The 18,894-nt window shown below is 40.7% G+C and overlaps 1 protein-coding gene across 1 annotated transcript in view; it reads left to right on the top strand.

The window, feature by feature from the left end:
• Positions 1 to 18,894, top strand: part of LOC134601666 (DNA damage-regulated autophagy modulator protein 1-like) — a 432,307-nt gene that overhangs the window by 308,961 nt on the left and 104,452 nt on the right. Inside the window, exons 5-6 of the mRNA XM_063446182.1 lie at positions 9,345 to 9,519; positions 12,869 to 12,927. Coding sequence (XP_063302252.1) covers positions 9,345 to 9,519; positions 12,869 to 12,927 — 234 coding nt within the window. The remainder of the gene's footprint in view (positions 1 to 9,344; positions 9,520 to 12,868; positions 12,928 to 18,894) is intronic.

Consider the following 18,894-nt stretch of genomic DNA (forward strand, 5'->3'; position numbering starts at 1 on the left):
AAGGTATCTGATGAGGCCTTTAGGTCTGCTTTAGTGACCATGCTGGCAGTCAGGGTAGTCAGGGCTCTTATGTCCGCCCTGATGTCTGCTAGCGAGAGGGTCTCTAACCCTTCGGTGGCGTGGTCGGCCCGTCAGCCATCTTGGGGCCTTGGTCAGCTTGGGACGGTCGCAACGGAGTGCGGAGGTATCCGTCCAGCGGTCCGCTCTGTGAAGCGGGTAACTGTCCCCTGGGTGTCTGTGGAGCGTCTGGGCGTTTGGTGCGCCCCATTTGGAGAGTCTGTGCTTCGGATTGTGCCCTTATTATCGCTGCGCGGGTCGGAGCTCCGAAATCAAGCGGCCGGCGCCATCAGCGTTCAAGCCACGCCCCCGAGTTGGGTTTTTTCAGCACAAAAAATGTGCTGAAAAACTCGGCTTATACTCGAGTATATACGGTACTTATTCTTCTCACAGTCTAGCTAGTTTCAATCTTCTGTAATCTCTCTTTTATTTTATTTAACCCCTTAACGCCGCTACGGCGTTCCATGCCGTCGCGCTTTAAATGGGCTTTAAAGCCGTTGCGGCGGCATGGAACGCCGTAACGGTTTAAGCCCCCAGGAGCCAGCAACTACTCACCTCCGCCGCGATCCTCTTCTGGGGGGCTGCCTGAGAGCCCAGGCAGCCCCCCTCCGGCAAATGAGGCCCCCGGGGGCCATGTGATCGCTCTCAAAGAGCGATCACATGGCCCCCTATAGCTGGCTGTGGATATGCCAGCATGGGGACTGTTTGATATATCAGATAGTCCCCCTGCTGGTAGGAGGTGTAAAAAAAATAAAATAAACATGTTTAAAAATAAATTAAATATATTTTAATATATATATAATATGTATATATATTATATATATAATATATATACATATTATATATATGTAACGTCATGCAACGTGTATTTTAATATTAATATAAGTATATAAATTAATATTAAAATACACTTAGAATGACGTTACATATATATAATATGTATATATATTATATATATAATAGATGTACATATATTTATTATATATAAATACGTATAATTAAAATAATAAATAAATAAAATAATAAAATAAATAAATAAAATATTGAAACAAAATTTAATATAAATTATATATGCATATGTAATTTCATTCTAACTGTATTTTGTTATTAATATATATATATCGGTAACAAAATACACTTAGAATGACATTCTATATATATCTATCGTTGTATAAAATACAAATAACCGCAAATATATATAAATAGATAAATACATATAATTACATAAAAGATTACATTAGTATACACGTAGAATTTAAATACCTATAAATGCATATATATTAAAATTCTACATGTATATTTAAATAATCTTTTAACGTAATTATGTGATTTGATTAATTAAAATTTGATTGACATGCCTGACAACACAGGGAGAAAGTGCAGAGAATTTAATTCGCAAGCACTATATTTGACCCTGTAACTCTCCAAGACACCATAAAACCTGTACAAAGGGGGTACTGTTTTACTCGGGAGACTTCACTGAACTCAAATATTAGTGTTTCAAACTGGTAAATTGTATTACAACAATGATATTTTAAGTAAAAGTGACGTTTTTCACATTTTTTACAAGCGAACGGCACTTTTATGGTCTATATTATTGTTGTAATATGTTTTACGGTTTTAAAACACTAATATTTGTGTTTAGTGAAGTCTCACGAGAATAACAGTACCCCCCATGTACAGGTTTTATGGTGTTTTGGAAAGTTAGAGAGTCACATATAAGGCTTGCATTTCATTTTTTTCACATTGAAATTTGCCAGATTGGTTATGTTGCCTTTGAGAGCGTATGGTAGCCCAGGAATGAGAATTACCCCCATGATGGCATACCATTTGCAAAAGTAGACAACCCGAGGTATTGCAAGTGGGGTATGTCCAGTCTTTCTTAGTAGCCACTTAGTCACAAACACTGGCCAAATATTCGTTTTTTGCTTTTTTCACACAAAAACAAATATGAACGCTAATTTTGGCCAGTGTTTGTGACTAAGTGGCTACTAAAAAAGACTAAACATACCCCACTTTCAATACCTTGGCTTGTCTAATTTTTCAAATGGTATGCCATTATGGGGGTAATTCTCTTTCCTGGGCTACCACACCGTCTCAAAGGTAACATTACTAATCTGGAAAATTTCAATTTGAAAATGGAACGTTCTATATTTGACCCTGTAACTTTCCAAAACACCATAAAACCTGTTAATGGGGGGTACTGTTGTACTCGTGAGACATTGCTGATTACAAATATGCGCATTTTTTTGCAGTAAAACCTAACAGTATTATGACATTCACAGCTAAAATGGCAGACGGAAATACAAATTTAAAAAAAAAATCTTATTTTCTCACTTTTTTTTTATTTTATTCATAATAAATTATGTTCCAAATATGAATAGTTAATGATAGATTAAAGCCCTGTTTCTCCTGAACAAAATGATATATAATAAGTGTGGGTGCATATAATTTGAAAGAGGGGAACTACGGTTGAACAGACATATAGCGCAAATTCCAGTTTTTGTTTACATTTTGTTTTGATCAGAACGTGCACTATTGACTCCGTCCTGAAGGGGTTAAATCTTCATCAAAACTGTTATGTAATTCCAGAAAACAAATCGTTAATCTTTCTACTTAGACTTGTGCATATAATCCCACTATACCCGAGACCCTTCCTGTCAGCACATAGACGTACACACAGTATATTGTTGAACCAAACTTGTTATAAATATAAAAATGTGCAAACGCTCATGCCACTACCTAACTCTTGTGAACCTTTGAAACACGCTGTTGTGGCGAATGTGATAACCTGTAACCACCTGCACAATAAAAATAAAGAATTAAAAAAAAAAAAGTAATTAGAAAAATTGTAGACAGTTGAAGAATCAATAAAACAGAATATTCCCAGAATATCTACTTATATACTTTGTAGGAGCACTTAGAAGCAGCAACCAAGCTATATTAGTCAGCTAATATCTACAACCCTTATATACACTCCTAAAGGCACCACCCCCTAAAAATCTAACACCTGAGTGGGCCTGTGCTTATTTACAAGCAATAGCAAACACCAAACTAATTAAAGCAAATCCCCTACCAATTATCAACAGGAAATCAAACCTTGTTAAATCTAAAACCTTTTCCTAGATGACCTGTAAAAGTAAAAAGAAAAATCTTAGACAGTTGAAGAATCAATAAAACTATCTAGAATATCTCCAAATACACTTTGTAGCAGCTCTTAGAAGCAGCAACCAAGCTATATTATAGTTATTTTAAAAACAATTGAAAATATATATATTTTTTTTAAATGTAAAATTATTCAATAAAAAGTATTTAAAAGAAAATAAGAAATTAGTTATTGTAAATGTTCTGGAATTGGCCATAGTTCAACTTAAAGCATTTACTGTGACAATTCCATTGACATCACAGTGTGTCATGATGTCATTATCAAATGTGAAACTATACATTGCCAGGCAGATATACTTTACTGCATTCATTGTGAGACTTCAGCAACAAGCTGTACTCATTCCTGGAATTTCTTGTTTACTGAGTGTGTTGTGCATATTATTATTATTATTATTATTATTATTATATGAGAATGGCAGGCTTAGCCTTATTGCCATTCCTTCTTGTCGTGTGGACCTTTCTTGGAGTTGGCTCCACCTATATAATCTCTGTGATTTTAGGACACAGTAAGGCTTTTCTGCCCTTCATAAGGTAAACTATTTTACTGATGTTTTATATTAGAGATGATTTAGTGGAACTGCAGCTTTACTGTCTGAGCTTATTGAAAGAAGCAGACATTCGTGTGACATGTAGATGTGTGAGATTTCCCATTTCTGAAATGTTTCATGCATTAAGCTTTATTACATTTTCTTTTTCCCCTAGTGATGGTGGAGTTCACTACCCAGAGAGTAGAATATTTACTGTTGTCCTAACTGTAAGCGCCAACTGGGGTAAGTATCACCAGTTCTGCAGGAGTCTTTATATAGTTACTAAATGTGTCTGAGATGCTAGTGGGGATACAGATTTCTGTGTTGAGGCTCCAATTAGACCCTCTGCATCTCACAGCCACATAGACTGTAAATTCTCATCTTCCAGACACATGGTTATCATGCAATAACTATTCTAGGATATTTGTATTTACATTTGATTTATAATCCTTTAAAACTATATTATCTCCATTTTACTATCATAAGATATGTATTGGTAAAAACCTGTAGAGACGTATATTTTAAACCAGTTGCAGTTACCGGTATTTAAAACTTTTCTCACTCAAAACATGTTAAAATGGGAGCAGTGGATATCTTGGTAAATGTATATATAGTGGGCCATCAAACTGGTCACTATAATAATTTTTTATATTTTTTTTAATTCTTTATTGTGATTGTGCTTCATTTGTTGTACATAGTGATTGACATGCCTGTGGTGTAAACAATTCTTCACAAAAAGATAATAGGAGCATGACAATTGTATACAGCACAGTTTTGTATCTTTTTTTTTTAACAACTAGTCATTGCTAAAGCATTATACTGAGTCTGTCAGCTAGCGTATCGTGTGTGTATATGCGCTGAAGGGTCTCCCTTTGGCCGTTGAAGACCTGGACTGTCACACTCGATACTAAGTGGTAAAAGTGTGGTCTGGTTTGTTTGCCACTATAGCGGTCGGCTGTGTCTAGTGAGGTCAGCTGTGTTGTAGTATTGGTTGTTGGGTTGCTAGCCACATTTTTACATTTTTGGGGTGGCACCTGTCTGTCAGCTGGTTGTGGGGGGAAGGTCATTGTGGCTGTCATATATTAGGTCAGCTTGCGGAGCCATAGACTTAGAAATCAAGTTAAGTAAATTGAACATCATTAAGTAAAATAAATGGAACATCATTAAGTAAATGGAGAGGTAATTATTACTAAAATATAACAAAAATATAAACCGCTGAGGGTAGCCCAAGTATTTAAGTCCTTGCGTTAGAGGAGAAAAGGTGAGTGCACTTTGAGTTGGCCTGCAGTCCTTTCCTAGAGGGGTGGTGTAACTCTTCAGGTCAGTGCGTTGCAAGGTGGTGCCGCCGTTGCTCTTGGTATAAATGGCGTTACCCAGTCAACCAACCACCTCGGTCAGGGTGTTGTCGATAAGGTTCCATTTGGCAGTCCCAGCTCGCTGAGTATGGCAGAAGCCTCCGAGAGGTGAGTGAGGGAGTGTGTCGTGCCATCCTTCTCCGCTAGGAGCCTGTACATACCCCATTTGTAGGGAACCTTGTGGTCTCAGAGTAATTGGGTGATTGGGCAAAGTGACTGTCTTCACAGGATGGTGTGGCGGGACAAGTCCCTATAGAAGGTGAGGTGGTGGCCCTCAAAATCAACAGCAGGTGTCTTCCTGGTTGCTCCCAGAATGATCGCCCTATCAGAGTCCCGGACAAATTTTTTCAGCACGTCTTTGGATGCCTCTTGAGGAGCTTTAGGTGCTTTAGGCAGGTGAAAATAATAGTCTATTGCTACCTGTTTCGACTGTTTTGGTGATAGAAGCGTCGTCATGAGCCGCCTGAGATAATGAGGCATTTCTTCGTCTGTGACGGTTTAAGGGATCCCCTTGAGTCTTACGTTTCGCGCCCTTGTCTTGTCCTCCAGGATAGCCAAACGGTTAAGTATTGCCGCATTGCTCTTCTGGACCGTGTGCAGAACTGAATCTGTAGCAGATTGTGCCACTTTCACAGTCTCCATATCTGCTTCTGTGCTGGCCACACTGGTGGCAAGTTTGGCTACCTCTTCTCTGACCACCGCCACATCTGCTTGAAACATTGCCCTTATCATTCTGCCGCAGCAGCGTGGTAAATGGCTTGAGGGATCTTCTCCAAGCAAGTGTGCTCCCAGTGAGGTCTGCATAGAATGATAGATCCATCTTTTCAAACTGGTAAGGTGATATTTCCTTGGTCGCCGCCACTACCGCCATCTTGTCTTTGTGGCGTTGAAATCGTATGAGAAGATTTCGGGGTGTCTCGGCGGGTGCCTTAGCTGGTTTCGGGGCACGGAAAAAAACGTCCAACTGCGCTGTCTTGGCTTGTCGTGGCGGTAGCAGGGCCGTTAGCAGGCACCTCAATATGTGTGGCATTTCCTCCGCAGGAGTGTACTCCGGGATGCCCCGGATTTTGTATTTATTGGCCCATCTTGGGTCCTCGAGTGCCGCAAACTGGCGCTCGTGCCCTTCATTTTGGCTTTTGAGGCCTTGTACCTCCAGTTGCAGAGCAGCTATTTGTGAAGCGTGGCCGGTGGATTCTGGCTCCCGGGCTCCGATTCTCCCTGTTAAGCCATGGATGTCAGCCCTGAGGGAAGCTACGTCCGATTGAAGGGTTCGTTGGAGATTGGCAAGCAGTGATTTGAAAACTGCCATAGTCACTGGCGAGGTGTCTGCCCTCCGGGTCGCTGGCCCAGGCGCTGGCTCCAGGGGGAGATCTACAGCTTCTTCTCCTGAGGAGAAGTCATCTGAGAGTTCAGAGAAGGTCTCCGGGTAAGCGGCCATTTTAAGTGTTTGGCGTAGCAGTTCAGCTATGTTTGGGCCCTGTCTCGGGTTATCCGGCTTGGGCTTCTTTGATTTACATCCCATTATGTTGGTCCGGTATCGGTTGGCCCAGTAAGCCGATATATTGCCGGTTAGGTGGTGCCAAACTTGTGAATTTGGTAAGTTTGAGTCTGATATTGCAGGAGCTCATGAACCATGCAACTTTCCAGCTTGGCTCCGCCCCTTGAAATCTATTTTCATGTCTCAATCGGTTTATTCATTTAGTTGCCAATGAGAACTATTACAATCAATACACAATATTCTGCTTCTGAAGAAATAAGAGAAAAGAAGAGTTAAAATAGCGACTTGTATGATTACTAGATGAATACTGATGCATGGGCCACACAAGTAACTATAACTAGCTGTAAAGGCTAGAAGAACAGCAAGTCATATAATCCTCTTTCAATATAAGGTCCGGTTGGGGTCAGAAATTGTGTTCGCTGGTGGCTACTATCATCAATGAAGTCTAGATGAAGTTGCTGCCAGTAAGGACAGCTGCCTCTTGCCAAAATATAACAAATAGAACCCATGTGAGGGTAATAGAATGCTAACTTCCCTATATGGCACATTGAGCTTATATGATAACAAGAATTCCTCTAATATGTATTATATGTAGGAGGGAGTGAAAGTTTGGCTGGAAATACTGTTTGGTACTGTTTGGTATGATCTGTGTTCAGTGTTTCATAATATTTATACAGACTGATTTACTTTCCTATAAATCATTCATAATCCATCTCTTTCCTCAAGTTATTTCTTCAGAACAGTTTCAATCTCAGAAGAAAAACTCACTGTGTTTTGGGATTTAAAAAAAAAACCTCACAATTGTTGGTTTGAAAGTCTGCCATTAATTCTTTTAATTTGTTTTTAGGAATCATTACAGTTTATGTCATGTTCAGATTGATGCAGCTGAGAAGCCAGATAAATAACACCAGCTCATCATGTTCCAACAAGATCCTTCTCGTCTTTGGTTGGCTATGGTGCTTTGGGATATTGATTGTTGGGTGTTTTCAGGTGGGTAATAATGTGGCAAAAATGTTCACTGTTCTTGGAGTAAATTCGAAACATGTAATAATTAAGATTTAACCAAATGGCAAGCTCATTGAATTTAAAATTAAAACAACACAAACTCACAAGTAATATTTGGTCATTGATCAACTAATGAGGAATTCAGCTCAGTGTGCAATGACTTAGACCAGAAAATATATTTCCCATAGATTTGTTTGATAAAACCTTATTTATTGCAAAAATGTAATCTATTATTGACCAGTGAACTCAATCTTCATAAAAGGCTGAGAAACATCTTGATCAAAAGCCAAAAAAAAAAAGATAACTACTTTGAGGAACAACTATGAATAAAGATTGTACCATTCTCAAAAATGGCCACAAGGTGTAGCTACAGTATTGAATAGCTGGAGGAATTCAGTCCTACATGTTATACAAAATGGGTTATCACCTGCATATCTCAATTGGACATTGAGTGGTCTTTCCTGGGCACAGAAAATAATATTTCCACAACTACCCAGTGCTATTTGTGAGTACACTCAGTGTTTGGCTGATGTGAGGTACTATTGAAGAAGAGTCATAGTTCTGAGATATCAGGTTGTTGCAATAACTCCTGGAGGAACTATTTAGCAGGGAGTCAGAATCCCTAAAACTGGGACTAACCACCTGTATTACACACATACTCTGCAATTCGTTTCGATCCGAATATGAATTCAGACGAATTTCAGACAATTCGGACATTCGGGTACTTCCAAATGTCCGAATTGCTGAAGTGCCGAATTGCTGAAGTGCCGAATTGCCGAAGTGCCGAATTGCCGAGGTCCCGAACTTCCGAAATTACCAAATTTCCAAAGTGTCGAAGTTCCGAAGTGCTGAACTGCTGAAGTTCCGAAGTGTCAAAGTGCTGAAGTTCCAAAGCACAGTAAAGGGGGAACCTATTGCCCCCACCCATCGCTCAGGCCCCCACCCCTGAGCAGCATGGGGGCCCTAAAAAATGTCCCCCCCAGGTGACTAGGGGTCCCCAAACCCCTAATCACCCCCTCCCCCCCAATAAAAAATATCCCCCTACCTACCCCCCTCACCCTAAAAATAATGAGGGGGAACCTTTAACTAAATACCTGTAAAACAAAATAAAACTTACCATTCGATGTTTTCTTTCTTCTAAAATCTTCTTTTTTCAGCCCCAAAAAGGCCAAATAAAAAAAACTAAATAAACGACGCAATTATAAAAAAAATAAAAAATTTAAAAAACGAGCGGCAAAAAAATGAATGTTAAGTTTGGTTATGTTTTGGAGATTTGTAAAGGGTCTCTGTCAATCCCTCCACCACACCCAAAATGAGTTTAAAATTCCCAAAGCTCTATAAGCTAAAATCCATTCCATCTGTAGATACTTTTTCCACACCACAAAATCCATGAGTACTCCACACTGTCATGTTTTGCTCTATATTGCCTTTCTTTTTCCCTGCTTTGGTTTCTTGTACTGTATTGTGCTGTATTCTCAATAATCGTGAATGATTACAAAATTTATTTAAAAAGGTTATAGCAAAATGCACTGGGTGAGCTGCAGGGTGAGGAATTGGAGGAAATGGGATGGGAGTTTCCTTTCAATTTGTAAAAGTTGCATTCTGTAGGTATGACTTCTGGATGTGTGGTTTTGGTATAAGGTGGGACAATTCACTTTTTTCCAGGTTTTCATATATTTTGTTTTGCCTTGTATAAAATGAGAATCTAACCTATATGTTTAATATTTTGTCTTCCAGTCGCATACATACGTAGTGATCCATCTTATTGGAGGGGCACTTGCATACATGTTTGGTACCATGTATATATTTTGCCTCACTTTAATTGAAAAAAAAAATAATCAAGGCATCAGTAATACCATATGTCTAATAAGAATGGGACTATCTGTCTATAGTCTGTTATTGATGCTGCTTTGTATCCTTTTTAACACGGTTTAATTTGTAATTGATTGTATTCTATATCCAATTCAACACAGGAGACATAGGTGGCAAAATAAGGTTAATAGGGTTGTGGACTAAATTTAATTAACCCCTTAACGCCGTTACATGCTTCTATGCCGTCCCACTTTAAATGGGCTTTAAAGCCGTTGTGGCGGCATAGAACGCCGTAATGGCTTTGAGCCCTGGAGCGCCTGGGATACTTACCTTCCTGGCGCTTCGCTTCGGGAGGACTGCCTGACAGCCCAGACAGCCCTCCCAGGGCAATTCAGGCCCCTGGGGGCCATGTGATCGCGCTCAAAGAACGATCACATGGCAGCAATAGCTATATATATATACATATATATATCATGTATATATACTAAGTCATACTTAGTGTATTTTAATGTTAATATAATTACATATATTAGTATTAAAATACACTTGGAATAAAATTACATATATTTATATATAAGATATATATATATATATATATATATATATATATATAGATATATAGATATATATATATATATATATATAAAAATTCTATGTGTATATTTATGTAATCTTTTAACATAATTATGTGATTTTAGTAATTAAAATTAAAAAGAAAGTCTACAGAATTTAATTAGCAAGCACTATATTTAACCCTGCAACTTTCCAAGAGACCATAAAACTTCATGGGGGGTACTGTTTTACTCAGGAGACTTCGCTGAACACAAATATTAGTGTTTTAAAACGGTAAATTGTATTACAACGATGATACTATCAGTGAAAGTGAAGTTTTTTGCCTTTTTCACACACAAATGGCACTCTCACGGATGATATTGTTGTAATACATTTTACTGTTTTGAAACACTCATATTTGTGTTCAGTGAAGTCTCCCGAGTATAACAGTACTCCCGATATACAGGTTTTATACTGTATTGGAAAGTCAGAGAGTCAAATATAAGGCTTGTATTCCAGTTTTTTTCACATTGAAATTTTCCAGATTAGTATGACAACCCAAGGTACAGTATTGCAAGTGGGGTAGTCCAGTTTTTTGTTTAGTAGCCACTGGCCAAAGTTAGCATTTATATTAGTTTTTTTCATTTTTCACACAAAAAACAATATGAAAGCTAACTTTGCCTAGTGTTTGTGACTAAGTGGCTACTAAAAAAGACTGAACATACCCCATTTGGGTTGTCTTCTTTTGCAAATGGTATGCCATCATGGTGGCAATTCTCATTCCTGGGCTATGATACAGTCTCAAAGGCAACATAACCAGTCTGGCAAATTTCAATGTGTATAAACTGAAATATGTAACGTGCTATGTTTGACCCTGTAACTTTCCAAAACACCCAAAAACTTGTTCATAGGGGGTACTGTTGTACTCGTTAGACATAGCTGAATACAAATATGTGTATTTTATTGCTGTAAAAGCTAACAGTATTATGACATTCACGGTTAAGTTTTTTTTTACAATTTTATTCATATTAAATTATATTTCATATAGAAATAGTTGATATGATATGAAAGCCCTGTTTCTCCTGAACAAAATGATATATAAGTGTGGGTGAATTTAATATGAAAAAGGTAAATTACAGTTGAACAGACATATAGCGCAAATTCCAGGTTTTGTTTACGTTTTGTTTTGATCAGAACTTGTACAATTGCCTCCGTCTTCAACCCCTTAAGTACACAGCTTCAGAAGCTTGTCTTACCCTTAAAGACACAAGCAATTTTTTCATTGTTTGCTGTTTGTGTTCAACTGCAATTTGCATCTCTCTCATTTATTGTACCAACACATATTATACACTGTTTTTTAGACGACAAACAGGGCTTTACTTTGATGTGACATATACATATATAAATTCTCATTTATTACGAAAGCAAAATGAAAATAATGCAGGGAAAAATTAATTCCCCCCCCCCCCCCCCAAGTTTTGGCAATAATAACATGTGCATAATATGTCCAGATTTGCAAAAGCAATTCAACATCAATTCAACATCAATGTGAAACAATTTTAGAAGTTGGTATGTTTGTCTTGGAATTTTAATTCCCATCACAGAAAACAAAATTGCCATACAAAAGTATATATTAATATAAAGTAGACATCACAGGCTATTTATCTAAGGTTATTTTGACACTTTTTACGTAGTAATTTCACTGCCAATCTCTGCTAAATATTGGAGTAAAATTGTGTTTTTTTTCTCTATTTTGGCATATACACATATAACAAGGTTTTTGTAATGTGTATTTCGTAAAGCTGGTGTTTGCTATTCCTGTACAGAAACTCATATTGTGTTCAGCTACATCTGCTGAGTACAACGATACCCCTTTGCCACTATTCTGTGTCAGCTACAATGCCATAAATGAGACCAAGGTATTTCAGTTTCTATAGTTGGAATTTTCATAGATGGTCCTATATCTGATTTTGTGGCATTATAGCAGTTTGACTGTTCAAATCACCCCACAAAGACCTTCCATTTGAGAAAGCAGACACTCCATGGTATCTTTTTAGGCATATATTATACCTTTACTTGCCACCATTTTTTGGCCAATTTATTTCAAATTATGTGGTGAGAAAAAAACAAAAAATTTTTACATTCATGTTGCAGTTTTGCTGGGAATGTCGCACATTTGATAAGTGCCGCTGTCATTAATTCCCCCTAAGTATGCTCACAGTATGTTACAGAGCTGTAAAAGAGACCAGTCAATTTCAGATTTTTAAGTGTGAATTTTCATAGATGGTTTTGATGGGTCCCTATTCTATTTTGAAATATTTTAGCAGGCTGCTTATTCCAAGTACCCCAAAAATACATACTATTTCTTAAAGAAGACATCCAAGGGTATTTCAAAAGGCATATTTTAAACCTTAACGTGGGATCATTTGTTTGCTAGCCTGTACCAAGTGTAGAGGTAATATGCATTTTTCCCCTTTTTAAAATGTTATTTTTACTTTTTAAAAGTTTTTTTTTAACTATTAAACTTTTTTAAAACTTTTAACAACTTTTGTTTTACTATTTTAAAACTTTGTTTAAACTTTTTAAAAGTGTTTTTTACTGCTGCAGTTGTGGCAAACTGAGGTTAATTTTAGTATTGGACAGACATTTTCCGTCCTAGGTCCTTATGGGGAGGACTGCAATGATGAAAAATGTAGGTCTAGCGTCTTTAAGGGGTAAAGAGGCTAATGATGGTTTGTTTTGTTTACTAAACAGCAAACTGTGGTCACTTCATAATCAATTTCTACAAGCTAGGCTACAACAGCTACACAAGTTGTAATTAAAGATAGATAGATAGATAGATAGATAGAGATATTTTAAATGTCATAGTTGACTTCCTTAAGTTAACATGCTTGCAGTGTTTTCATGCGTCATATATGGGCTCGTGAAAGGTGAAATTGGAAACCCAACTGTAGAGGTAACTTTTACTAGTATTTCACTGAGAATCTACTTAACAATATTTATTTTACTTTATGTAATCCCAGATAATTAAAAGCAAGTTTCTTTATTAAAGGGACATTATAGCCACCAGAAAAACTACAGCTTATTTGTTCTCTTCCGTTTGTTCTGATGAATATAACCATTTCCCTTCAGAGAAAGTGCAGAGTTTACATTACAGCCAGAGGCGGCTCTAGACTTTATGAGGCCTTAGGTGAAACTCAAACATGAGGCCCCACTAACAAAAGAGTAAATAAAATAGAGTTGCAATACATGCATGCTGTCACATATACACATTGATGCACAGTTTACCTGTGTATGTGCCTGAGAGTGTGTCTGACAGAGAGTATCATTGTGTGTGTGTGTGTGTGTGTGAATGTATGTCTCTGTGAGCATGTTTGCGTTTTTGCCTGTGAGCATGTATGCGTATGGGGTAGCTGCTTGAAGTGTGTTGTATGTATAGGGGTCTGCCTGTAGCCTTTGTGCATTGTAGACTATGGAGGAAACTATCTACTCTTAATACTGGACACTATAATTGTATTGAATTTTAACCACTTGCATATTTTTAAACTATGTATCTCTAACCACTATTTCTTTGTCATTGTATCTTAACTGGGTGTGCTTGTTCTTTAATATATGTAAATGTGTGTGTATATATATATATATATATATATATATATATATATATATATATATATATATATATATATGTATATATATATATATATATATATATATATACATATATATATATGTATATGTGTGTGTGTGTTTGCTCATACATACATGCATATATTCTGCAGTTTGTCTTGTCCTGCATGCTAAGGCTAGTTGCTTCCTGTCCTGCTCATCACTGGTTTGTTAACTTAAATGTTATTCAACATTCTGCTTATCGCTAAAGACTTTCTCTGTTATTTTTGCTCCCCCCCCCCTTATTTTATTGATACCCACCCAAATGTCTTGCTTGACCAATCCTCACCTCTTCTGTGCATCTCCATTCCATAGCTTTTATTGCAGTCCTGTTTTGACCCTATCATCTCTGTCTTCCACAGTCACAGTTTTAAAAGACCACTTCTATCAAACCTGAACAGTGCAATGCTCTATACTCTCCTCCTCTCCTTCTCTCTTATCTCCCCCAGAATCAAAATATCCCATTCCACCTACTTCCCTCAACAACACACTCACATTTACATTAATCCCTCTTTGCTACACTCCCCCCTTCTCTCATCTCAAGCCCTGCACTCATTTCTCTATTCTCTCTCTCCTGCTCTAACCCAATTTCACCCTAGTCGCCGCCCATATAAAACCCATTCACACCTCCTGTCACTATCTCTCCTCCTACTTCTGGCAGCTGGTGACGTCTCTCCCAACCCAGGGCCCCACACCTCATCTGCTCACACCAAAATAACTAGAAACCATGCAAGCCTCCTCCAAATACCCTGCAGTTTATCCTCCTCTACCAAAATTCAGTGTGCACTCTGGAACGCTCGCTCCATTTGTAGTAACATCAAATCTACAGCTATACATGACCTCATCATCTCTAACTCACTCACAATACTGGCACTCACTAGGACCTGGCTGTCCCCATCCGATACCGCTACTCCTGCTTCTTTATGTTTCGGTGGTCTACAGTTCTCCCATACTCCTAGACTCGACTGTAAAGTAGGTGGTGTAGGCATCCTTCTCTCCCCTCAGTGCACCTTTCAACCTATCCTCACTGCCCCTGCCCTATCCTTTACTTCTTTTGAAGTTCACACTATATGCCTTTTTAAGCCCACTCCTTTAAGAATTGCCATCATCTATCGCCCCCCCCCCCCCCCCCGGTCACCCTAAACTATTTATTGAACACTTTTCCTCCTGGTTACCCCACTTTCTTTCCTCTAGCACTCCCTCTCTCATACTTGGGGACTTCAATATCCCTATCAACAAGCTCAACTGCCCTGATGCCTCTCGTCTGCTCTCTGTAACCTCCTCCTTTGGACTCACACAGATTTCTTCCTCAGCAACTCACACTGCAGGAAACACTCTTGACCTCATCTTCACCAATCTCTGTACCACCTCTGATCTCTCCACTGTTCCATTTCGTTTGTCTGACCACCATCAACATTTAACATCTGCATACCCCATACCAAAATTTCACCACCATCAACTCTCCAACCTCGCAGAAACCTCAACTCCCTCGATCTCAAGCACTTCTCCACCACACTCCAAACACTCCTTTTACCCATCTCAATCTCAACTGCCCTAACTCTGCAACCTCACTCTACAACTCCACTCTCTCCTCTCAACTTCACATCATGGCACCTCCTACAGTTAAACGCAGCAAGCACCCCCAACTACAACCCTGGCACACTAAGCTGACCCGTTACCTCCAAAAATGTTCCAGAACTGCTGAACGCTGCTGGAGAAAGTCTCACTTTGCATCTGACTTTATCCACTATAACTTTATGCTGCGCTCCTACAGCATGGCTCTTTCCTCTGCAAAGGTAAACTACTTTAAAACCCTCATAAGCACACTGTCCCATCAACCCAAACACCTGTTTCACACTTGTGATGCTCTTCTTCGCCCTGTGACTCCCCCTCCTTCCACCACTTTGTCCGCCACAAACTTTGCATCTCATTTCACTGAGAAGATCTCTACAATCAGGAAAGAGATCTCTAATCTCTCTCCTACCCCTATCATTACATCACCCAACCCCACTCCCCCTGCCATCCTATGCACATTTGCACCTGCTACAGCACAAGAGGTTTCTGCTCTGCTCCTGTCCTCCCGCCCCACCACATGCTCCCTCGATCCTATTCCCTCGCATCTCATCCGCACTTTGTCTCCCTCTCTTGCTCTTCCTCTCGCTAGCATTTTCAATCTCTCCCTTTCCTCTGGCACATTTCCCTCACCCTTCAAACATGCAACCGTAACCCCGATTCTGAAAAAGCCCAACCTTGATCCTAACTCCCCATCCAACTACCGCCCTATCTCGCTACTGCCATTTGCCTCCAAGATCCTCGAGAGAGTTGTGTACGCCAGACTGACAGACTTTCTCGAATCCAACTCTCTGCTTGACCCCCTTCAGTCTGGATTCCGCGCTGGTCACTCTATCGAAACTGCTGTGACCAAAGTATCCAACGATTTAATTGCTGCTAAATCTCACGGCCAATACTCTATCCTAATCCTTCTTGATCTTTCTGCCGCATTTGACACTGTTGATCATCAACAGCTTCTTCCCATTTTTCGTAACTTTGGTCTACGGGATACTGCTCTCTCCTGGTGCTCCTGCTACCTCTCCCAGCACTCTTTCAGTGTTTCTTTCTCTGGTTCTGCCTCTTCTCCCCAACCCCTCTCTGTCGGCGTCCCCCAAGGATCTGTCCTCGGCCCCCTATTGTTCTCTATCTATACTGCCTCCCTTGGTAAACTCATCAGCTCCTTTGGTTTCCAATATCATTTATATGCAGATGACACGCAAATCTACCTGTCCTCCCCTGATCTCTCTCCGCCCACCTTGACTCGTGTTTCTGACTGCCTCTCTGCTATTTCCAACTGGATGGCTGCTCACTTCCTTAAACTCAACCTGTTTTTCCTCCCTCAAGTGCTGCTACTCCTGTTGTCTCCATCCAAGTCAACGGCGCTACTATCACCTCTACCTCGCAGGCCTAGGGGTTCTTTTTCGATTCTGACCTCTCTTTTACTCCCCATGTCCAATCGATAGTCAAATCCTGTCGCTTCCAACTCAAGAACATAGAGCGCATCCGCCCATATCTAACGCCGGACGCGGCTAAGATATTGGTTCATGCTGTTGTTCTCTCTCGCCTCGACTACTGCAATCCCCTTCTCACCGGTCTTAAATGTTCCCAGCTTGCACCGCTGCAATCTATAATGAATGCGGCTGCGAGGCTCATTTTCCTGTCCGGTCGCACCTTCCACGCCTCCACGCTCTGTCAGTCCCTGCATTGGCTTCCAGTTAGATATAGTGCCCAATTCAAAATTCTGGCGCTTGCTTACAAATCCCTACATAATGCTGCTCCAACATACCTATCCTCCCTCATACACAAGTATGTCCCGTCGAGACCCCTGCGCTCATCCCAAGACCTACGCCTATCCACTGCCCGGATCCCCACCTCTGACGCTCGCCTTCAAGACTTCTCTAGGGCTGCACCTATTCTGTGGAACTCCCTTCCCTCCTCAATCAGACTTTCACCCAGCCTCCACTCACTTCTTCATTAAAGCGTATCAATTAAACTGTCAGCAGGCTTCTCATCCCCCACCTCATGACTCCTTTCCTGCAACTGTCAAAAATGACCTACCAAGCACTCAATAAACCCTTCTCTAACAAACTATTTAATTCCCCTACTTTAACCCTTTGTGTCACTATACCCCACTCCCTCTAGCATGTAAGCTCATTGAGCAGGGCCCTCAACCCCCTCTGTTCCTGTACGTCCAGTGGTCTGATCTCAATTATGTGTCTGTTAGTCCACCCATTGTACAGCGCTACGGAATTTGTTGGCGCTATATAAATAATAAAATAATAATAATAATAATAATAATAATTGTGTTTATGGCAAAGCTATGTTTCTTGACTGTGTGTATAATGAATGTCTTCAACTGGTGACTATGACAAGGTGAATAAAGGGGTACCAGTGGCAGGGAGAGCGTGACAGGGCAAAGGGGTTAAATGGACAGGGGGGTTGTGAGAGAGTATTAGAGGGGTAATGGTGAGAGGGAGGGGGATGATGTGAGAGGGAGGGGGTGATGTGAGAGGGAGGGGGGTGATGGTGAGAGGGAGGGGGGTGATGTGAGAGAGGGTGTGATGGTGTGAAGGAGGGGGGTGATTTGAGAGGGAGAGGATGATAAGAGAGGGAGGGGGTGATATTGAGGGAGGGGGGTGATGGTGAGAGGGAGTTTGGGTGATGTGAGGGAGGGAATGATGTGAGAGGGAGGGGGCTGATGGTGAGAGGGAGAGGGGGTGATGTGAGATAGGGGGTGATGGTGTGAAGGAGGGGGGTGATTTGAGAGGGAGAGGATGATGTGAGAGGGAGGGGGTGATGTTGAGGGAGGGGATGTGATGTTGAGGGAGGGGGGTGATGCTGAGGGTGGGGGTGATGCTGAGGGGGGTGATGCTGAAGGAGGGGGGGTTTGATGGTGAGGGGACTGCATACCTTAATTTATTCCCTGGTGGTCCAGTGGGTTCCCTGGTGGTCCAGTGTGGGCTGCGTGGTGGTCCAGTGGGATCCCTGGTGGTCTGGTCGCCATTACTTCCGGTCTGCAGCTCCACAAAGCTGCAGACCCTGTATCTCGCGAGACCTGTCAGAGTGTTGCCATAGTAACCCGTGGCAACGCTCTGATCAGCCAGTTTTCGAGACACATGGTCTGCAGCTCTGCTCATTGCGGAGCTGCAGACCTGTGTCTGCAATGGCTGGCCGGGCAGGCAGGAGGGGCCTCGCACCCGGCGGCATACCAGGCAAGCCACCGTCTCCCTCCTGTTGTTGGCTCCTCAGTCACTGACCGAGGAACCAACACAGTCTGCCCTCAGGAGGTTTAGGCGGCCACGAGGCCCCAGGCAGCCGCCTAAACCACCTAATTAGAGAGCCGGCTCTGAATACAGCCTAGGGACACCTCCCCAGCCACTATCTTTCTGGGGAAGTGCTGCACAGTGTGCAGCATTGCCATTCGATGTTTAACACAGTAAAGGAGTTTAAGCATGCGTGGGATAGGCATAAGGCTATCCTAACTACAAGATAAGGCCAGGGACTAATGAAAGTATTTAGAAAATTGGGCAGACTAGATGGGTCGAATGGTTCTTATCTGCCGTCACATTCTATGTTTCTATGTTTACCCTCTGCATGGAGACACTGAACTTTCCTCATAGAGACGCATTGATTCGATGCAATTCTATGAGGAGATGCTGATTGGCGAGGGCTGTGTTCCTCCTTGACAGTCTCAGTCAATCCAATG

Source organism: Pelobates fuscus, chromosome 3 (assembly GCF_036172605.1).
Source record: "Pelobates fuscus isolate aPelFus1 chromosome 3, aPelFus1.pri, whole genome shotgun sequence".
NCBI lineage: Eukaryota > Metazoa > Chordata > Amphibia > Anura > Pelobatidae > Pelobates > Pelobates fuscus.